We start from the raw sequence: 21370 nt of genomic DNA, 5'->3' as shown, positions 1-21370 counted from the left end.
GGGAGTTGACCTGACTGAAGACATAATTGAGGCTGGAGCAAACAATACATTACGCCAACTTTCCCAGAGCATTTTCCAGGCCTTGTCGCAGCCCAAGCGCTGCAGACTTCCCCATCTGCTGTCCCTGCGTGCAGGCAGGCCCTACTGCCAAATACATGGCACTCCGCGATGGCTTAAATCTGGTTGTCGTCCCTAGGCGCCTCCTTCAAGTGTGGGTGAAGGAGTGGAAAGACACAGTTGAACCGCACCAACTGCTGAATATGACCCTGCTTCTCGGACACGGTACTCCGATCCAGGCATCAAGACAGTCAAGGCATTTCCGCACCGTAACTTACGATCGATCGCTGAGGCTGGAGAGTGGCTTCGTGCACGTGCGTACATGGAGAGCGCTAACCAGAGTCTACATACGCAGGAAATGCAAGCAGTTGCAGCAGCAGCTGAATTGATAATTGACTCCATAGAGATGGATTCTGTCAATCATCAGACTCACCGCAGGAAAAAGACAACTCCACTAGGAAACTCTGGCATCGGATCCTGAGGACAAGGAGAACCGCGTCCAGATGCCGCGAATCAAATCAGACGTTACGAACGTCCGTGCAGTAATTGATGCGGCGGAGCTTACCGATGCTAAGTCGAACACCGATATCCTCCTCACCCACGGGCTGAATCTTCACAGCGAATGCAGCCGTGTTATTCTCCTTGAGCCACCGCTCAACATGAACACCCTCTTTCAGGTGGTTGACCGCGTCCACCGGCTGGGGCAGCGCAGCCGGTAGAAGGTCTGGTCGATCTTTCAGGAGCACACTATCTCTCGTTGGGTGGAGCGTAATAACATGGTGAAGGCACTCTCTGAATTGGCAGCACAATTACATGATCTCCTTCGGCCCATGGTGACGGCAGCACGTTCCGACCCGTCTTCATGATGGGGCCGACCTGGCAGAGGTCGAGGTCATCCAGCGAGCTGCGGAGGATTGTCTCCGCCGCATGCTCAGCCAGCCAGCCAGTCAGCTAGGGGCGCAGGCCCTGTATGACCTCGTCCTGCCACAACAAGATATTGATCGAATGAGGGCGCGGATGACTCCGAAGGGCCGCAAGCGGGAGAGGGAGACGCAGGGTTCGCCTCGTGAGCAGCAAGCGCAGCAAGGCTGCTCCGACGAACATCATTGATGATAAGACCATTCCGCGCAAACTTTGGGTCAAACCATGAAAGGAGTCGTTCTGGTCAAGAACATCTCGCCCGTTCGCCAAGAACGTGACTCCATACGAGATGCGTTTCAAAAAGCGCCCCAAAGTTATAGCTCTGTGGATTCTAGGTTCTGTTGGCTATCTTACGATTGCCGACGAGGTCAGATCAAGGCAGGGCGTCACGAAGATTGATCCAGGACCTAGGCAGAGGGACGACACACTATCACAGAGACGGACTACCTGAACCCGGGGATTCAGGTAGGGTCATGTCCAGGAGGACGTTCAGACTGTGAATTGACGCAGTCATAGTTCCCAATTGCGATGAGGATCAATTCCTCGGCTTTCCTTTTCCCTGGAAACCCCCACTTGAAGGCCGCCGCTGTCGCTGGTGACTTGAATGACTTACCGCAAATTCTGCTTTATGACTTTGAATATCGCTGCTGTACCAATCAGTGGTCTTCTAGATCTTGATAAATGACTGCGGATTGATCGGCAGTCTTCTCTCTTCTTTCTCCTCTATGAAGTTTGAACTCAAACTCCAATATCAGCAATTAGCAACATAGCAAAGTAAGCACAGCTTCTCCATATTCTTCTTTCTTAATTATTAGAACGCCTGTTCTCGTGATCTCATGCTAATGTTACGCAGGACAGCAACTCATACCCAATGACAGACACCAGCAGTCGTATGGTCATCAACAAGCTACAAACAGTCGTCTCTTTGTCTACGTGTGAAGCTGAATACATTACACTGATCCAACTATGGTGAGATACTTCCTTCGCGACCAAACACAAGAGTCTCTGGGAGCTCTACTGGAGCGAGCTTGCGATGTCGATTGGCCATCGAAAAGCGATGTCGGTATCACCAAAGAGATCAGAAATGAACACCAAAATGCCGTTCTACTCCAGACGCGTGGGATCGCGGCAACGGAGTGTTGCACTGCTTGTTCGAAAGCTCCAGGCAGGTTTATCCGTGGTAGGAGGAATAGCAAACTGCCGTGGAGGTTCTGCAAGAATGCGCATGCCTCCTTGCCCATTTCTGATGCACCACCAACATTGACAACACGGTGGAGAATCGGATGACATTTCCAAAGCAGCCGAGGTGCCAACTATCAATCAATTGAAGCAAGGACATCTCTGTTCAGGCAGTGAGATCACTCAGATGCCGTTCTTGGCTTGAAAATTGTTGCCACCACTGGACGAAGCTAACGCCCTTGCGATACCAAGGCGATTGAAGATATACGGCCGACAAGTCCCGGCTCCTTGAAGGAGCAAGTGACCTGCGCTGTATGGGATCGACTGCTTTCTGTGGCCCATCTTGAACGCTATCCTCACCCTGATCCTTCGAACAAAAGCAGGCTGAACGGCCCCTGTTGTCGCCGAAGGAATACCGCTAGGACAAACCATACGACCTCGAAAGACTCCTGGATAGATTGGGGACGGAGGATCAAAAGGGGTAGGGGTAAAGACCGAACATCTTGTCAAATGACTTGGTTAAGGGGACGAATACAATCTAACCCCAGATCTGTGCCCAAAGAATATGGAGTTGCTCTTCATAGCGCCAACCACTTAGCTCTGGTGAAGAGATCACGCTTGAGACGCATGATCCAATCCGGAGACTCATCCGCTCCCAGATACTTGGCTCCTTGAACTGTAGTGGACCCTGAATCATTACTTGCCTAAGGGGCGGCGGAGAACCAGAGGGCCCGGAGGATGAGTCGGATGGAGACTCGGATGAGGGACTTGACTACAGTGTATTTCGCACAGGCCTGTGTTGCCATCCCTGGGTCCCTGACCAATATCGCGAGCGACCAGCCCAACCGACAGCAGCAATGGAGCGGCCTAGGCGCCAGCGAAAGGCTGCGCAGTACAAGTTCTGATCTATCTATGCATCCTCTACTTTTGGCCAGGGCCGAAATTGCTTCATCATGTCTGGCGGCTTGCACAGCTTTTCCGTTATTTTTGCCGTCTTAATCGGCCACTGCCAGGGTTCGCCATTCATCAGCAACTGCATGTATCATGCTCTGTGTTCTGGTACTCTGGGCTTTCTATAATTAACTAGCATTAGGATGATTATTATTTAGATAGGTGGGTGGTGGTTTTACTTGCCCCCTCGATGCACAGGGACAAATGAGATTAATGTCACTACCAATCAAATGGTAGCTTGGGGCTTACAAAGGACAAGAAAGACTAGGCTATATTCTGCAGGACCTCCCTCTTATCCCATCTCACTCTATGTTGAAACATGCTAGTTAGACAAGAGGTATACACTTATTGGAAGAGCGAGGTACTGAGTAACAATCCATTCGTTATATTGCCATGAAGTAAGCTACTATAATCCAATTGTACGTTCGGATTGATTAGCTTAGCAACTACCATACACAAGTCCATCATCAGAGAATCGGTCCAGACATAATTGCTGCGCTTAGCAGTTAGAGTTGGTCTGCGTGAGGAGACCAAGCTTCCAAGGAAGCAAGTTGTAATCCCCACCTGCAGACGGGCTCAATCCCTGATACAGATACCGCAGCTTGCAAGGACTGATAGTCATAGTCTGATCAGTCTGAGTGCGAATAATCTCCCCGTGACTGATACTCTTTGTCCAAGGTGTCCCGCTGAACGCAACGTTGTTCGAGCGCGCAAAGGGGTTCGCCTCGGTGTTGGCCAGGCCCCTCCACGATCCGGTCAGACTGTTGGCAGTCCAGGAGCGGAAGTACCGCTGTCCATCGCTGCCGATGGCTTCAACGAGAAGAAGATATTCCCCGTTTCCTGTGTGGTAGACGTTGGACGCCTCGAACAGGGCGTTCTTGTTGGAGTCGGACAGGGCAATCACTGTATTGCCCATGCCGTTGGGGAAGTTGGCCAAAGAGGTCTGCGAGCGGTACAGATGGCCGTTGTCGTCAGAGGAAAACAGGTAGCAGTTGCTTGAATCGCAGATAGTCCACATGTCGACCCAGTTGCCATTGCCCTTATTCTGGGCGATGATGCTGGGCATGCTACTGAAGAAATTCTTCGGTTTGCTCCACCCGGCTGGGTTGGCAATGTTTGGATTAGTCGAATAAGCTGCGTTGCCATTCTGGAAGACCAGGTACCAGAGGTTGTGTGGCTTGAAGAAGAAGACCTGCGGTGCGGCACGATAGCCCGAGCCGATCGGGGTCTGGTCAAGGTAGTGGAAAGTGGCCTTGTTGGCCTGGCTGAAGTCCTTGAAGTTGAAGTAGACGAGGTTGTAGCCGGATTTCGTGGCCGTGCTGGCGAAGACGTGGTACGTCCCGTCCACTTCGACAATGGAGGGATCCTTGATAGCTGCGATGTTGCGGCCATCGTTCTTGGGATCGACCAGAGGCCCGCTGGAGCTCCATTTGAAGCTGCTGGGCAGGGCTGCCGCCGCAAGGGTGGAGATGAGAAGGAGGAGGAATAGCTTCATGGTGTTGAAAGGGTGTGTGCATTCCGTAGAACCATTCTGCAGGCCGCGATGGCTCTTTATATGTTCCCCTCTGTCTCATGTCTGAAGAAGTCCCAGTCCCTCCAACCAGCAATGGAAAAAGTGCCCGAGGACTCCGGCTAAACACACGATAAAACACAACATCGCCTGACGAAGATCGTACTTTCCGGTACGGTGACTCTAAATCTTGGCAACCAACAAGGATGTGCGGAATATTACCGAGACGGGCTCGTGTGCCTTTAAATCCGAGACAAAACAGGAAAACGGAGGACTGCAGCGCGGCACTTTCAACTTTCCATTTGCCGTCAATCATTTATTTCCCTTCATCCTGGCGCGGATTGACATCCCCATTACCCAAAATGACATCCAGTATGCGGAGAATCGACCATCTTGGCACTTGCTCCGGACCCTGAGCCCCACCGAGGGGATTCAGCCTGAATCCGTGACGAGCTTGTGTCTCGGGATGTCTTAGATGCGGGGAGACAGGGGCTGGCTCAGATGAGTCCAGGCACTGACAACTCCGTGATGGAAGAGTAGTCAGCGGATTTGACGTCTGTGAGGGTATTATCGAGATCGAAAGCAAGGTAGACTGTCATACTGCACCTGCCGTCTCCAACTTCAATCTGCATTCTGTCTTCGTGACGATCGAAGATATTGTCCTACGACCAACCGTCATGACGGCACGGCTTTATTAAGCCAGCCTAAAATTACAGGGGAGGACTGCCGTTGTGGAAGGGCAAAGCTTAGGTCTTGAGTAAGTGGTTCTGACCTCCTTATGCTTCTTCATTCTGCGAGCGGGATACTCGAAATGACAAGGAAGATTCGACCTGCGGTTGGCTTGCAAAGAGGGCTTTCCTACAATATTATCTATTGGGAGACGCGGAGAGTGCATGCGTTCTTCTCCTACTATGTTCACCCCTGATATACTCCAAGCTGCGCAGTGAAGTATCTAGGCTGTTTTATACTGTTAATATCTTGACCGCAATTATAAAGCCACACTTGTTAAGCTCTTGTACTACAGAAGAACCAAGGATTGAATCAATGATCTCCTTTGCATCCTGTACAAATACCATAAACGCACCTACCAAGGAGCTCAACTCGAAAACAATGCATTCGGACTCTAGCCAGTACTACTAAACAACGTCACCCGCTTGCAACTTCACCTCCGACAACCATCGAAAAGCAGATAAACCAAAAAATATCAAAAGAAACGAAAGACCAATAACAGAAAAGCCACTCACATGTCGTCCACCCATTCTCCCCCGTCAAGATCCCAGGCCGAACCATCTACACAGATAGTCAGCGGCGCTTTCTCTGCTCCCTCCAAGCCTGATAGTCCAGGAAGCTCCATCCCCAAGGGCACATTTTATCCTCCGTAACCAAATACAGTCCCTCACCGCTCAGCTCGCCCTTGTCCCAGTCCATGATCAAATGCTGGACCTGCAACCGAACAGCCATGGTGATCTGATCGACATTCAGGCCCGCAGCGGGCAAGGCAAAGACCACGTTGCCGCGCTTGATGGCGCCGGCGGCTCGGAGAACGTCGAAGGATGGGTAAACCTTGACGTCGCTGTGGTGGAGTTTGTGGTGCAGCGACTCGAGCAGGATGGGGGTCAGTTTCTTGGGTGAGGTTTTGATTTCGAACAGGACGTGAGCGAATTCGCGGGTGTCGGTTGGTTCGGTTTTTCCATTCTCGGAGGTTTGGATAGCAGGATCGGTGGACTGAGCGGTTTGCTCGGTGGGATGAGCGGAATAAGGAGGAGACATTTTGACTGAGGATGCGTACCTTTCTTGAAGAGTTGGATGTGAAATGCAGAGGTCAAAGTTTGATTTGAGAGTTGATGGGAGAAGCAGAGGTGAGAGGATTGGTTTGGATAAGAAGACTTGGGCAGGATATCGGACTGAATTTATACACAAGAGTAAGACGTCTCGATGCAGTATCTGGACGGATAGTTCCACTATCTTGAAGAATATCAAAACATGCCGTCCTAGATTGAGAGACATCGTAGAAGAGCTGAGATTGCTCCTTTACAACGTGTCAAGTGTCAAATGAGGCTGAATGGGAAGAAATCTCATCTGTCTCAGAAATGATACCGTACAACCTATTGACATTGTCGGAGAGACAAAGCACAAAGCGCATTATATATGTATGTGATGTTGTCTCATATCGCTTGTCATCCAACTCGCAGCTTGATCCTTTTAGACAAAGGATACCGGACACAAAGCCGCCACACCTTTATGCTCATTACTTTATGCACAGGCTCCAGTATTGTCCATTGATCTTCATAGGACATTCAAAGGGCATAGATGAGACTCGTCATCTTTGCCGTGATTGATACGTCCTTTGACCAGGTGTCTCTGATTTGAAGACATATCCCTTCGATATTCCGTACAACATCAAAAGCAATCCCGAGTCGTTATCTACTCATCCCACAATTAGCGATACCATCAGACACAAATCAGTAAACAGGAGTCTAGATTCCTGCCCCAGAACTGAGTTCCTGGAATTGTCTGAGGCAAATCCCGCCTTCATTGAAGCCATCCTCACTGTAGATATTCAATGTGGAGTATACGAACGGCTCAAACGCTGCCTGCCAGTGACAGCAGACGGCTGTACATGCAACTAGGGAAGCACCTGCATTTTAAGATACCCTGCTACCTCAGCTAGAAGCTCAAGTGGGAGTGAGGCTGCCATATCTGTCGCAATGGAGAGTGGTTTATAGCAGGCTGGTTAACAGTCAACCACTCTTGAGTTGGAGGTTGTACGTCCTACGGCGTGTAGAAAGTAGTAGAGACTGAAGATTCTGGGGATGAAAAAGCACACAGGGGAGAACCAACTAGGTTTAGCGCATGAACATGAGACATAAACTGGAGCCACAGCCTGAGCTAAACGAAGGTAGTTAAAAGCAACGCACCGGAAGAAGGATGTGTACCTCAAATGTACTCACTCTTCTTCAGAAATTAGGTGTTTCTGGGAGATTTCTCGGCTCTGAGGCTGAGTCCACCTAGTAATGATACTGTGGCTTATTTTATTAGAGTTAGAGAAAAGAAACATGTGCAACAGTGCAGAGTGTGGAGGGAGATAGTAGGGGGTACTGATCATTCGTGTCTACTGGATTTGTATGGCATCCACCATACGACTCTGATGTAGGTAGGAGCAAATGGTCATCTTCGGCGTCGATTTCACAGGTCCTCATATTCTAGGTGTAATGTGCAAAAGTATAGCTAACCGCAGGTGTGAGACTTTATATCATGTTGGTCGCAAGGCGGGACAAACTCCTCACCAAGTCTTGCAGGCGAATGTCCTTTTTACAAGGGTCATGAGGCCAGAAACTCGTATTTCAGGCAGCAAGAAAACCAGCCAAGATGATAGAAGTTTATATGATATTCTGGAATAATTCAGATGGATTTCCGAGCTTTTATTGCAAGATCACAACAAAGTCAAAATTACTAGATCCTATATGCTTCAATTAAAGCTTGTGAGATATATCTCCGAGCGCGCCGACCAGCTCCGAAAGAGAAAGCACGACGGGAGAAACTCGCTGTATAGGTAGAATATCAGTGAGATAAAGGTAATTACCTCGTGTGACACAAGATGGAGAGATTAGTTGACAGTATATCTACATATTCCACGAGGTTGCAGGGGGAAGACGAAGGTGCGGCGGAGGTCTTCCGCATCCCCCGAGGAATACCATTTCCGGACATCTCAACATCAACGCCAAGAGAATCGTCAGAGTCGTGGCGAACTTCAAGTCGTTTCAAATGACGGGAGTCTTCCCAATTCCTCGTTCATCACATGTAAGAGCGATAATCGTCGGATGAGGCTGGCTGAACTAGCGCACAATGAGGATCCTTACAGACTATTGGAAGTAACAGCATAGGCGAGTTCATAAAGCGCTCCTCATTTGTCACAATAACTGATGATAAAGTACAGTGGCCACGCATTCAACTTAATCCGAGGGCGACGAGAGCCCTGATTTGCCAGAGGCTGCTGGTCTGCATAATCTATCACATCCTGCAGGGATCGTCCTCGCTAATGTGCGACTCCTATATAGCTGATCAACGATGAATGTGGTTGGTTCTAGGAGTGGTCACGCAGCATAAGACGTGCATGAGCTGGAACCATCTCCTCTTCATTTTCAGTCAGTCAAATCAAGGGAGTAAGGAAGGGTAATAAATACGGCAGTGGTTCTATCTTGCCGCAGGTTCTTTTTTGTTTCCGCACGTCCCAGTACCGAGACAGTGGTCAAGTCAATTGCAACGATACGCCCAACTCTCCAGTTGTTTGCAGGATGGACAAAAAGGCAAAAGAGGATCTCAGTCTATCAATGACGCCCTCAACCTCGGCCGTAATTGAAGACTTTGTCGCTTCCTACGAGAAGCACCGCGACTTCTACTGTCACACAGCAATTGCTGTTAGAAGGATCTGCGAGGCCGCCCTCGAAAAACATCACATACCATGTCTGGTCAGCCATCGAGCAAAAGAAGCGGCAAGTCTACGCAAAAAGCTGTATGCACGACAACTTCTCCGAGGCCATGCCTACTCAAGCAGAGAAGAGATCAAAAACGACATATCCGACCTCGCTGGCGTACGCATTGCTCTCTACTATCCTCGGCACGGAGAGGAGGTCAAGCGCATTCTCGATGACGAATTTACGGTCGTGGAAGAAAAGACCATCAACCGTATGGGCATCGACGAGGCAATCCGCGGCGGCTACGATCGGTGGTTCCCGGGCTACTGCGCAAAGCACTATCGAGTGCACCTCAAGAATGGAACGGTCAATCAGGAAGGCGTCCCCACCCACAACACAAAGGTCGAGATCCAGGTCGTCTCTGTGCTGCGGCATGTCTGGGCCGAAGTCGAACACGACGTGGTCTACAAGGGGAAGCTCAGGGCGAGCAGAGACGACCACCGCATCCTGGACGGGTTAAGCGGGGCCGTCTTTCTGGGCGAATGCTTCCTCGACCAACTGTATCAAACCCAGGTGGCCAGGGCTACCACCGACGACAGAGGTTTTGAGAACGTCTATGCGCTCGGCTCGTTTCTGTGGAATTGGACCGCCTCCCTCGGCCATTGCCAGGTGGAATACCCTGTAGAGGTCGAGTTTCTGAAAGATCTGCTCGGTATTCTGGGACTCAACAACCCAAGGACGCTGCGCGATATTCTCAGCCAGATCGACCTGTCCACTCGAGAAGGGAGCGAGTGGCATTCGTTCCGGGCGGCGTTTCACCCCGCTCGGTCCAGTCTTACGATGTTCATAATGGACCGGATCCTTACAATGCCGGTCGGAGTCAGCAGGCTTGAGAATACGCCGGTGGACGATCCTGGGATCGATCATGTGAAACGCGAGCTGGGCCTTATTTCCAGTTCCCTGATCTGGCTCGATCGGGTGTATCCGCTCTCGTCTCAATTATTTGGAGCCCTCTTCGCAAGTGACTCATGGGACTGTTATCTGCCTGGAATCCGGTGGCTTGATTCGCGCAAAGCCCAGGATTATTGGAGGGGTAATGCGGTGCTCACCAACGAGGAAAGGCAGAGGATCAACGCAGTTTTCCAGTGCTTTTCGCGGAACCGGGAAAAGCCTATTCAGCTTGCGTTTGCGCTTGCCAGGTTGGGTGTTCTGAAGAGATACGCTGCTGACTGGTTGGCGTTGCATCGCGTCATCTCGCCGTTGCTGATTGTAATAAAGGCTCGATATTAGTACACCTTCCCATGGAGACTGGAAGATATCGTGTGATGTAGATGTCTGCTGCCTAATTCGACGCATCATTCTGATTTAGGAACATCATGTATGGTAACCTTGATTTGCTGTGTACAGTGGAGCAATGGAAATATTCCCAGCACTGTGCATAAGCGAAATTACACTCCTGCAACCGAGTACTCAAGCAGGCATGTTTTTTTGTTAAACGGAGTGGACAAGTCCAATGCGCAGTATCCATGCAGATAGTCCTACAAACCTTGCCATGACGATGTCAATAGTCCGCAGCAGCTACGGCTGCCTAACGACACCACCTTCAGCGAGCATAATACCGCAAGCACTCCTAGCCTAGACAGCCATATGAGATATCACCCCATCTTGCGAAAACCTGCCAGCTCAACGGTCGACTTGCGGGAGACCGTGCCAATAGTCCTTGATTGGTGAAATGGTACCAGGGCAAAGGCACGCTAAGCCCTAGCTGCATGGCGGGTTCCGGGCCGTGCGTTAGTGGCCCGCGCTTTGGCAGCCGGACAGCCGGTAGCCAATCGTTCAGTGAAGAATTAGGCCCGCAGCTGTGGAAGGGGGAGTAACCGTTCTCTCGGGATTTGGTTCATATTCTTTTAATGGGTTTGAGGGTGATATGCTGGTGGTTTTGCCAGGGTACGATGTATTCAGCCTTTGGTGATTAGAAGACGGATTTGCAATGCGGTTTACTCCAATTTGTGTAAGGTATTGGTAGTCCTTGACGGAGTACCACTCAATCAGGTCGTTCGCAATTCGACGATATATACGATGATATATACTCAACATCTCTCTACTACCACTCGCAACGCTTCTAATAACTCTTCAGTAGCATTAGAGTACATTGCGGGATTTGATAACCGTCGCAGAATCTCGGACTGAAACAACGGTCAACAACCCATCCCACTGCTAACGCTTCACATCCCTGTCGGTCTTCAATGAGTCACTTTTCAAACAAAGAAAAAGCCTACGCCAAGAATTGGCGTACATTTGGGAGGCTTGCAAGCTCAGACGCGACATGTCAACTCAAAATCTACCACAGTGTCGGGTTCGCCCGTAGCCCCGTCAGAAGCCACATCGTTGAACTATTGGCCGTTATCGTGCTAAGGAGTCGCATTACAGAGTTGCAGCTTTCATTGGTTAGATGCGTTCTGAGGAGACTCCTGCCTGAATAGGAGTTGTAGGTACTTCGTTAGGATTTGGCCAGGCGATGGCCAGGATGTGAGACCTAAGACTGGTATTTGGGTGTTGTTTCTCGTCATAGCCATTGCTTTGTTAGAGAGACCATGGGCTTGTTTTGTTATTGTGTCCTCCGGTCATAATAATAGATATCAACCACTTCGAGGACCGGAATACCCATCTGCTCTCAACCTTATTGTACACATTCAATGCCCGGTACGCTTTAGATAGCCTCACTACCGAACAGTATTTCATCACGCTAATCGAGCAAAGAACTCACAGATCTCCATTGTCTCCGCATCATTGAGACACTCCACGGAAGCGAGGATAGCCTCGATTCCGAAGAAAAGGCGCTCGTCCTTAGAGTCTCCCGGCTCGTCGAAAGCGAAGGATGGTTTGGCTCCGAGCGAGACATGATCGTTGTATCTTTCATCCGGTTTCTGCATGCTCTTGCTGTTGGCGAGGAGATGGTTGAGGCAACCTGGTGTCAGTATATAAGGATGGAGTTTTATGCATGTTTGTGTGAGATGTCCTGATACCAAAAGACCCGAGTCTGGAGATTGCTAACTTGGGATTGTACAGTAGATGCAAGGGAGAAGAAGGGCATGTAGTAAGACAGGATACAGGCTCTTCATGACAGTTAGGAACTCGAGAGTGGGAGACAAGCGATGGTCACTACCAGCATTTTGACTGTGAATACTACCATACAAGCATATACGAGTTGTGCCTTCTCATGAACCTGAACCGAGGAGAGCATTTGCTTATCAGCTCTCCTTGACGCATAGCTGACTGCTGCAAGCTTCGTATTATCATATTTCTATCTTATACTTATACTTACTATTCGGATCTTTATCCGAGGGTGCAACCTGTCAACCAAGATGATGGTTTGAGTCATGCCCGATCCGTAGATGCCCGAATCATCCGAGGTTATCCGACCAATACATAACGTCCTCATCATCACTCTTCTCATCTAACAACAACGATAACATTATGGCTTCATTAAGTCAACATAATCGAAATGAGTGTCCACTCACTGCAGACCCAGAAATAGTCACTTCCCACCCACCGACCATGGAAGTAGAAGAACCATTGCAAGATGAAACGCCCACAAAAATGTAGGTCGTCTCGGCCAATCTATAGCCCCTTCTAACAATTCAGGAAATCTACCCTGGTGGTGATAGCCGCCTTCATGAGCATCTTCACCGGCTGCGGCCTCAACTTCGCCTTCGGCGTGTATCAAGAGCTCTACGAATCCATGGCCCAACTCCCCAGTCGCACCCCATTCACCGGCGTCACTCCCGCCCAAATTGACCTCATCGGGACACTGGCCGTCTCCATGATGTCCCTCGGAGCACCATTCGCCTCGGGCTGGTGCAAATCCTACTCCCCCCGCAGGATCACCCTAGCCGGGACGATCATCTTCGCCACGGCCAACGTCCTCGCATCATTCAGCCAGCACCTCTGGCAATTCATCCTCGCCCAGGGCGTCCTCCTAGGCTGCGGCACATGTCTCACCTACATCACCGCCGTAACCGTCGCCCCAGGCTGGTTCACCACGCACCGCGGCCTCGCCATCGGGGTCATCTCCTCCGGCACCGGCGTCGGCGGCGTCGTCTGGGCACCTGCGCTGCGGGCCCTGAACGCCCAGATCGGGTTCAGGAATACCCTCCGTCTCACGGGTGGTGTCTCCTCGGTGCTCCTGGGCGCTGCCTCGCTCGTCCTAGACTGGGACCCGCGCACCAAGCGCCAGATCGAAACCGAGCGGGAGACATCCTCCTCGTCCCGACTCCGCGTCACGCTTGTCGACTGGCGCGTTGCGCGTACTAGGAAGTTCATCGCGCAGTGTCTCTCCGCGGGGCTGCAGGGCGCAGCGTACTACGCGCCCGTATACTTCATGTCGACGTATGCGCGCACGCTGGGCTACTCTGCGGCCACGGGGGCGATGTTCATCTCTATTTCGAATGCGTCGTCGGCGGTAGGGAAGGTGGTTATCGGGCATGTGGCGGACCGTGCGGGGCGGATTAATGTCTTCCTGATTACGACGCTGATGAGCGCGATCGCGACGTTGGGGCTGTGGTTACCGTCGACGATATCCGGGGGTAAGGCCCTGTTCGTCGCGTTTGCGATGTTCTATGGTGTGTTTGCCGGGGCGTATGTGAGTTTGTTTCCGGCGACACTGGTGGAGTTGTTTGGGGTGGAGCACTTTGCTAGTGTTAATGGGTTTCTGTATATGGTGCGCGGGTTTGCGGCGTTGGTTGGGACGCCAGTGGCTGGGGCGTTGATCCGCAGTGCTGGCTCGCATGTTGATGAGGAAGTCATGAGCAAGCTGTTTTTTAATACGAGTATCTTGGTCGGTGTTTTACTCGTCGGTGCTACGGTGGGGGTGATCTGGGTGCGAATCGAGGCTGCTGTCAGTATGGTGGATCGTAGGGCTGGGTTGAGCAGAGGGTTCAAATGGAGGATTTGATCTAATTTCCACTTCTTTGTATATATAATTGACACTATCGGCAATCAATGCACTCCCCTCACTTCAGCATCCCAGAACTCTCGGCATCGTATAAACCCTGTCAGTCTCGCACTAGATACTACGAACGAATACGAGCTTAGTTCGACTAGCCACGAGCTACATATATAAACCCATCCCACAACAATATCATTCTCTCGTATTACCCGGCGAAGCAACAAAATGCGCCTCTTCAACGCAACAACCCATCAACTAACCGACTTCCTCGGCGAGGTTCCCCCCTACGCCATCCTCTCCCACCGCTGGCAGGACGAGGAGGTCATCTTCCAAGACATCCTTTCAGGCACGGCACGCACAAAAAAAGGGTACGAGAAAATCACGCAATGCTGCGCACAGGCCCTCCGCGATAATCTGGGGTATATCTGGGTCGACACGTTCTGCATCGACAAGACCAGTAGCGCTGAGTTATCTGAAGCGCTGAACTCGATGTATGAGTGGTATCAGAAGGCGGAGGTGTGCTATGCTTATCTGTGTGATGTTGCTGATACTTCGGTTGAAGTGACGTCTGGAGGAAGCGAAGATTTTCGTGGCAGTGTATGGTTCACGCGCGGCTGGACACTGCAAGAACTGCTTGCGCCTGCGCGGGTGGAATTCTTTAACTCGAGGTGGCACCCTCTAGGCTCCAAGGCTGAACTGAAGAGCACCATCGCTGGGATTACCGGAATCCAGGAGGCGGTGCTGGACGGGACGCTCCGACCACAAGAGCTGAGCATCGCGCAGCGTATGTCCTGGGCGTCGCAGCGTGTGACGACCAAAGTCGAGGATATGGCGTATAGCCTACTCGGCCTATTCGAGATCAACATGCCAATGTTGTACGGGGAGGGCAAGCGGGCGTTTATCCGGCTGCAGGAGGAGATTATGAGGCAGTCGGATGACCAGACGCTGTTTGCGTGGAAGAGTTCGACTTCGTTGCCGAATGCTGATAATACCTACCATGGGCTGCTGGCGCAGTCGCCGGCGGACTTTAGAGACAGCGGCGAGTTCGTGCAGCCGGAGCAGAGGTTCAATCGGAGTCCGTTCGCCGTGACTAATATGGGGATTAGTATTGAGTTGGCTGTTGTGCACTGGACTATGGACATGTACCTCGCGGCGCTGGACTGCGAGATGCAGAGTAAGAAGAAACGAGTTGGGATCTTCCTCTCGCCGTTGCCAGAGGACAACCAATATGCGAGGGTGATGTGTGCTGGAGACGACCTGCGGACGTTTCCAGCAGACATGAAGTCCGAATACCGCAAGGTCTACGTGAGACAGAGAATCGCAGGGACAAGAAGGCCCACGGAGCGCATGTACGGATTCTGGCTCCGTCAGTTTCCCCCGGTTTGGAAGGGCCCTCACTCCCAGTTCGAGGTGACGGCGTACCACCCCTGGGACGAAACGGAGCGCAAGCTCTGCATCCCTCCGGGGAAACGGGGGACCGCGGGAATTATCAGATACTCCATGCGAGAGGACCACGTCGTGAACCTGCGCGTCGGATTCGACGCCATGCTCAACCCCGTTGTCCAGTTTGGTGGCTCTCTCATGACAGACGCTCGATTCAAAGCCCGCGATCCAAATGCCTTTGAAGTGCAGATGGCAGACGACTGGATGGACGAACGGAGGGAGCGCGTTTTTATCGGAAACAGGAACCACGGACTCAACCTGAACGACGGGACAATCCGGATACTAGTCCTGGAAGAGGTCGTTAAGGGACAGCGGATGTGGGTTGTCTATATCGCAAAGCCGGAAAACGGAGCCTGGCACAAAGACTGCGTCTGCGACGGATGCCTGCTTACGGTGTTTGGGACTCGATATCGATGCAAGTTATGTCCTGGATTTGACTACTGTTCCGACTGCTTCCAGAACGCGAAGCACACGCATCCGGGCCATAAATTTCAAGAGGACAAGCCTGTTTGGCATGCTGGAGTGTACTGTGACTGGTGTGCGGAGGTGAGTATGCTTCTTTCCTTCTATGCTGCTTTGGCTGACTCCACAGGGGATATATGGAACGCGGTATAAATGCAATGACTGTGCAGACTTTGATCTCTGCTGTTACTGTATGAAAGAATCGGAGAAGATTCATCCCAGACATCGGTTCTCTGAAATTGAACGTCCTGGAGGTCAGCCTCGAGAGATCGTGTCTATCCGAGGACAGAACACAGTGTCGATCAGTCAGCTTCAGCGCATTACGAATGACGCCGGCGCATATAGCCGGCCATCTCCTAGGAGATCCTCGCAATGAGAGCGTACCTCCCAGATGTATCTACATTCTTGGCAAGGATGCTGGGAGGAACAGTGAGAGCCAAGGTCGACTTCGTTTGGATGCAAGAGTAGACGGATCAAGGACTGGTGTGTCATAGTAATAGATGAGGAAAGAATACAAGGGGGTCCATCAGTTGAGGGCGCCTCAGCTGCCGATCTTCTATAAAATCTATAGTGCATGGCTCAAGCAAAGCAGTTATCATTTAAACCAATCTCTAGCAACAGCAAGCGGGAACTGTTAAACCTCCATAGCATAACCTAAGACATCTGTCTTGAGGTCCAGGCAACACTAATCATCCGCAACCTCAGTCTCACTCCATGGACACTCCACATCCTCACCCCACAAATCCTTATACAACTGGCGAGGCGCAGTCCAGTCATGCTCCCAATCACCATCCGAGCTGTCAACGCCGTCAGCTTACTCCAACAGACCATCATCTGCGACACTCACCTCAAGCTAACACAGTTCGGAGCCAGCATAGCCGCCCTGAGCAAGATACACGCGACCACCTCATCATATGGCTTATGAACCGTCTTGATGAATGAAAATCCAGCGTTGCCGTGTCGGTCCAAACAGAGAGGCTCGTGTCCGTCGTCTCCCACTCCGTTGAGGTGTATTCCCTGCTTTACGTCGATGATTGGTGGGCCGGCGTCGAAATCGGGACCGCCAATAGGTACGCTGGAGTTGTCGATGATTTTTTGAGCGTCCTCGACGAGCTGCGGCCAGGTGGCTCGCCATTCGCGGCTGGAGGTGTTATCGATGGTGTAGTAGTGAGTGTAACTGTTGCTTGTTAGTAGATGATGTGTATGATTGTTTGTTCACATACCCCATCTTAGATGTATCTCGCCTGCAGTACTGTTGGTTGTCAGGGGTGGAGTGATGGACGCTGATGGTGAAAGAAGCTGTGGTGAGGTGCGAGTGTAAATGACTGCATGATGATCCTGATATTCTGCAGGTGCTGTTTGTGACTCTGGCATACAAGGAAGGAGTGTCCTTCACTGCACCAACATTTATTGACTATTCACTCTCATCATAACAGCAATGATGACAAGGACATGAGAACACGCTTGTACAAGTTGAAAATATCAACTCATTCCTACAGCGCAATTGCAACGTCCAGTCAAGGATGCGCTTGTAGGGAGTTGACTATCATAGGGGATGACTGCCCTCTGCTCTTTCCTGGGCGTACACTTAATATAAAAGCTTATAGTCAAGTAAGTTAGAATCCGAACAGTATTACAGAGCTTTGAGGAAAATGTATTGAGAGTTGTCCGTGGTCACGATACATTAGGGCAAAGGGAGAAGATTTCGACGAGTTGGCCCACCCACTCGTAGCAGTATAATCTTAATGTCTGCTCGATATCTTATGACAGCTATAATTCTTATCGAGTGCTTATATTGATATTAATGGGATAGGCTATGTAGTTTGTGTGTGCTGTCCTCAGGAGAATACCTTGTCCCATGATTATACTTGCAACATCTATAGTGACATACTATCTGGTCTGGTCAATCATCTCACTAGGATCGCCAGTAACCAATGTACTCACTACATCATCTAACATATAGATGCAAACCATGAGAATAAACATACAGACCATCAGAGGCTGAATGGATTAGTAGATGCGTGGGTTGGTCATTTCATCACGAGGTATTGCTTAACCCGGTAGATGTAAGCTGGCCGTCTATTTCTAGGTCGTGGCGGAATCAGACAACGCATCGCCTCAATCTTCATTATTCCCGAAAGCCAAACTGACAATTCAACCAAATGGCGAAGTAATCGCACCACTCAATATGACAGCTGCGGCTGAGATATGCGCGACCAATCGAGCGGCACGTGCAGCGACAGCCTGGAATACGAAGGCCAAGCAGAGATGTCTCAGCCCTGACGTACATAATGTCAGCTGTAGGGCAGTATTTCAGACAAATCTCCAGATTTGGTATGTTCGAATCAGGTGAAATGGTTTGAGTTTCGAGGCAGATGCTTCTGTTTGGGTGCCATCTGGCATGCATGAAACACCACCATAGAGAACATTGCCTAAGCGACATTCGATTCTGGATGGACTGGAGGCTCAGAGGCTGGAAGATGTGAGATCTGATTTTGTAGTCATGCAAGCCGAGATACTGTCTGCCTGAATGCACACTGTGGTGAGCTCATGATCCTAACCGTTGACCGAACTGCCGTTCTTTCCAAACATATAAAGGTCCTCCTGTCCGTAAACATCTATCTACATCAACGCATACCATCAGAACATCAATATCACACATTTCAAAACACAAACTACACCATGCACTTCCTCACATACATCACCCCCCTCCTCTCCCTCCTCCCTCTCATCAACGCCCTCCCCAGCCCCACCAGCTGCACAACCGTCACCCCAGACATCGCCCGCGTCTCCCAAGCGGACCCAGTAGCCTCCTACCTCCCCGGCTTCCGCATCTCCCAACAAGCCGGCGGCACCAACAAAGAAGACATGTTCGTCGAATTCAACGTCACCTCTGGCAGCTGGGGCTGCTCGCTCTCCTACTTCTTCCCCGCCGGCACGCCGGTCACCACATCTGGAGCCGCCGCGCCCGTCGAGATCTTCGCGGTGAACGGCCCACTCAGCCGGTCTCCTCACGGCATCGATGTGTCCTGGGCGTACTGTCCGGCACCCGGTGCGCTGGTCGGGAGTACGACATTTGAGTCGGATCCGAACGAGGCGAGGACGAGGTTCGTTAATAGTTTCTCGTGCACGGATAAGATGACGTATCGGTTGAGTATTGCCGGGTGGTATAAGCAGGCGACTAGTGTGGAGTTTGCGCAGGGGCCTGGGGTTGGACTGAGGATGAGTCATAATTGTTAATTCTGTGTTGAGAGTGAGGTTCGGAAGTAAGGCCAGTTGAATAGTGAGATCATGAGGTTCTTGGATATGTCATTCTTTCAATAGTTAGTCTACTTGTTAATGGCACCTGATAATGAAACAAAAACATATGCAAAATTCCTTCCAGTGTCTCTGGTAAATGTAAATCTCTTTGACAGCGAATTGTACAGTATCGAGTAATGTGCCTATGGTGAGGCATCTCCTGCGTAGATCCACAGGCCTCACCTTTTGAATATAGTAGGCAACTAAGAGTTAACAACGAGGCCTGGTCTCTTCCCTCCGCCTTGCTCTTAGCCTGATATCACTTTCTCTCCGTTGCACCTTTGATCACGACAAAGAACGCTGCGATAACCAAATGCTGCGCTTCCCTCGGTGATTTCAGAAGCATTCAGATATCAGCCAGTCGTCAGCTGGTAGGAATACTGGAGGGGAGAACCTCATATTCTCATCTCAATAAGCAGTCTTGCATGAAATTATCCCGGTATATTGAAATACAGAGTATAGGCTGGTGTATTCCGTTGAAGTACTGTCTTCCCGTCCCGAGAAATCAGACCAAAGCTGGCTACATCTTCCGACGACGAGTACGACAAAAGACCCTGGCCGAAAATGTTGGTGGCTAGAACGTATGGTACTGATGATTCAAACGATGGAGATGATGAGACTGATCGTATTTGATGATTTGATAATGAATGCTTAGATACAGACGCAGAAGAGAGGGAGAGTCAAAAGTCGTAAAATGTTAGATGGAGGGAAGGTGGTCCTTATAAAGAAGTAGATATTAGAGACTGCAGCACTGTGGTCAGTGTGGTGCTAAGCAGCAAGCTCTCTTAAGAGAGTTCTACCACTCCTGCAGGACTTGCTTAGCTTGCTCCCTGCTGTGTTAGAGGTGGGGTAGTTAGATTGCCCCTAGTGACATTCTATAGCCATGTTAGCTACTATGCATGAGTCTATACCCAAGCATCAGCTTAAGATCTATATTAAGGGGAAACATTAGGCACAAATGTAGGGGACGTACTGGGTCCGACTGCTGGAGCTCAGTGATTAACGCGTCTTAAGCATCCCTGTAGACTGAGCTCATCAGGCACACCCATGCTGCCTGGGATTTCTCTGGGGTTGGTCTGCCCGGTAGCTGTGGTTGTTGTCATCATCGTAGTCATCACAGCCAGTGTGGTCATTATTCCCATCAGTGCCATCAGTGCCCCGCTCTCGAGCAAAAACGCGCAAATCCTCTAGGTCTAAAGCGAACATATCGGTGGGGTTCCTTCCCGGAAGCATGTGTTGAAGCACCACATCCACTGGGGCTGGGACTGTCTCCACCGTCAGTGGCCAGGCTGCTGCCATCAGACTAGCCATCAGACTTGCTCCCACTGCCTTGCTCATCATTAATGCCAGACCCAACCTCTAAGCCCATTCGCATGGTTTTCCAGAGTGTGTTAGGCACTCCAATCCTGCAATATGGTCTTTGTGTGTGACAGTGGTGCCTTTGTCGAGTGTATTTATCATAGGTAGCTTGCTTTAGTAACCGGCTGTATTAACACTCCAAACACCTCCTCTTCCTAGGTAGGCTGTCACAGGCCCTTTCGGAACAAGGTCTCAGGGCGGAATGTACCTTCAGCTGCAAAGACGGTTGAGGAGACCCAGCGTTGCTTTACAAAGCTGTCAACACAATATACAGTGCAACTGATCTTGATGATTTACTAACCTGAAATCAGCAGCTGCTCATACAACCCACCGGCTGTAAGGTAGCCAAGCAAAGCTGTCCTACCACACGTACACTGTTGTCTGTTAGAGTCTCTAGTAACTCGGAGATAGAAATATTCCATCAACTTACCTAGTGGATGGATGCATCGTTTCCTGTCGGACTCCATCAAGGGGAATTCAAGTAAGCACAATCGTAGAGCTCTTTCGGCTGTGATACAAGCCACGACAGTATCGTCTGTCCCGTAGCCAGACACATGTGCCCAGTCTAGAGCTTTTCGTGTCGCGATTTCATCAAGCCTCAGTATGCAAAAGATTCCTCTGATGACCTTGCAGCTTGCGAGTGCTGCAAATGATTCTAGCACATTCCTTTCCAGAAGGCTGCTGCAAGAAATTACACGACAAAAGAGGCAGCTCTAGCTAGTAATATATTGTCAAGACAAGAGGAGTTGAAAAAGGTAGAAGGAGAATGAGGAAGGAGATTATATTGCTAAAGCATGTGAATGACCCAAAGACAACATATTCACT

General features: G+C 50.5%; 11 protein-coding genes across 11 annotated transcripts; 6 read left to right on the top strand and 5 right to left on the bottom strand.

Annotated features, from left to right (window-relative positions):
• Window positions 1-155: 155 nt before the first annotated feature.
• Window positions 156-776, top strand: NFIA_087920 (uncharacterized protein; the record flags this gene model as incomplete). The annotated part of the gene is made up of 2 exons (XM_001260732.1): window positions 156-371; window positions 516-776. 2 exons carry the CDS (start codon window positions 156-158, stop codon window positions 774-776), a joined length of 477 nt encoding a protein of 158 aa, XP_001260733.1.
• A 57-nt stretch (window positions 777-833) lies between these two features.
• On the top strand, window positions 834-1167 carry NFIA_087910 (uncharacterized protein; the record flags this gene model as incomplete). The annotated part of the gene is given in 2 exon segments (XM_001260731.1): window positions 834-890; window positions 901-1167. The coding sequence occupies 2 exon segments, from the start codon at window positions 834-836 to the stop codon at window positions 1165-1167; spliced, it is 324 nt and encodes a 107-aa protein (XP_001260732.1).
• A 2440-nt stretch (window positions 1168-3607) lies between these two features.
• Window positions 3608-4603, bottom strand: abfI (putative alpha-L-arabinofuranosidase; the record flags this gene model as incomplete). The annotated part of the gene is made up of 1 exon (XM_001260730.1): window positions 3608-4603. One exon carries the CDS (start codon window positions 4601-4603, stop codon window positions 3608-3610), a length of 996 nt encoding a protein of 331 aa, XP_001260731.1.
• Window positions 4604-5858: 1255 nt separating this feature from the next.
• On the bottom strand, window positions 5859-6388 carry NFIA_087890 (uncharacterized protein; the record flags this gene model as incomplete). The annotated part of the gene is made up of 2 exons (XM_001260729.1): window positions 5859-5908; window positions 6019-6388. 2 exons carry the CDS (start codon window positions 6386-6388, stop codon window positions 5859-5861), a joined length of 420 nt encoding a protein of 139 aa, XP_001260730.1.
• A 2561-nt stretch (window positions 6389-8949) lies between these two features.
• Window positions 8950-10323, top strand: NFIA_087880 (uncharacterized protein; the record flags this gene model as incomplete). The annotated part of the gene is made up of 1 exon (XM_001260728.1): window positions 8950-10323. The coding sequence occupies one exon, from the start codon at window positions 8950-8952 to the stop codon at window positions 10321-10323; it is 1374 nt and encodes a 457-aa protein (XP_001260729.1).
• Window positions 10324-11672: 1349 nt separating this feature from the next.
• Window positions 11673-11966, bottom strand: NFIA_087870 (uncharacterized protein; the record flags this gene model as incomplete). The annotated part of the gene is made up of 2 exons (XM_001260727.1): window positions 11673-11701; window positions 11801-11966. The coding sequence occupies 2 exons, from the start codon at window positions 11964-11966 to the stop codon at window positions 11673-11675; spliced, it is 195 nt and encodes a 64-aa protein (XP_001260728.1).
• A 743-nt stretch (window positions 11967-12709) lies between these two features.
• NFIA_087860 (putative MFS monocarboxylate transporter) lies at window positions 12710-13987 on the top strand (the record flags this gene model as incomplete). Its single annotated transcript, XM_001260726.1, has 1 exon — window positions 12710-13987. One exon carries the CDS (start codon window positions 12710-12712, stop codon window positions 13985-13987), a length of 1278 nt encoding a protein of 425 aa, XP_001260727.1.
• Window positions 13988-14206: 219 nt separating this feature from the next.
• Window positions 14207-16039, top strand: NFIA_087850 (HET domain protein; the record flags this gene model as incomplete). The annotated part of the gene is made up of 1 exon (XM_001260725.1): window positions 14207-16039. The coding sequence occupies one exon, from the start codon at window positions 14207-14209 to the stop codon at window positions 16037-16039; it is 1833 nt and encodes a 610-aa protein (XP_001260726.1).
• Window positions 16040-16571: 532 nt separating this feature from the next.
• Window positions 16572-17114, bottom strand: NFIA_087840 (uncharacterized protein; the record flags this gene model as incomplete). The annotated part of the gene is made up of 3 exons (XM_001260724.1): window positions 16572-16683; window positions 16734-17063; window positions 17110-17114. 3 exons carry the CDS (start codon window positions 17112-17114, stop codon window positions 16572-16574), a joined length of 447 nt encoding a protein of 148 aa, XP_001260725.1.
• Window positions 17115-18568: 1454 nt separating this feature from the next.
• On the top strand, window positions 18569-19126 carry NFIA_087830 (uncharacterized protein; the record flags this gene model as incomplete). Its single annotated transcript, XM_001260723.1, has 1 exon — window positions 18569-19126. One exon carries the CDS (start codon window positions 18569-18571, stop codon window positions 19124-19126), a length of 558 nt encoding a protein of 185 aa, XP_001260724.1.
• Window positions 19127-20134: 1008 nt separating this feature from the next.
• Window positions 20135-20527, bottom strand: NFIA_087820 (uncharacterized protein; the record flags this gene model as incomplete). The annotated part of the gene is made up of 2 exons (XM_001260722.1): window positions 20135-20171; window positions 20232-20527. 2 exons carry the CDS (start codon window positions 20525-20527, stop codon window positions 20135-20137), a joined length of 333 nt encoding a protein of 110 aa, XP_001260723.1.
• Window positions 20528-21370: the final 843 nt, after the last annotated feature.

This window comes from Aspergillus fischeri, genomic scaffold (genome assembly GCF_000149645.3).
Source record: "Aspergillus fischeri NRRL 181 1099437636264 genomic scaffold, whole genome shotgun sequence".
Lineage (NCBI taxonomy): Eukaryota > Fungi > Ascomycota > Eurotiomycetes > Eurotiales > Aspergillaceae > Aspergillus > Aspergillus fischeri.
The sequence above is the reverse complement of the archived record's forward strand: the minus strand, read 5'-3'. Positions and strand labels throughout refer to the sequence as shown.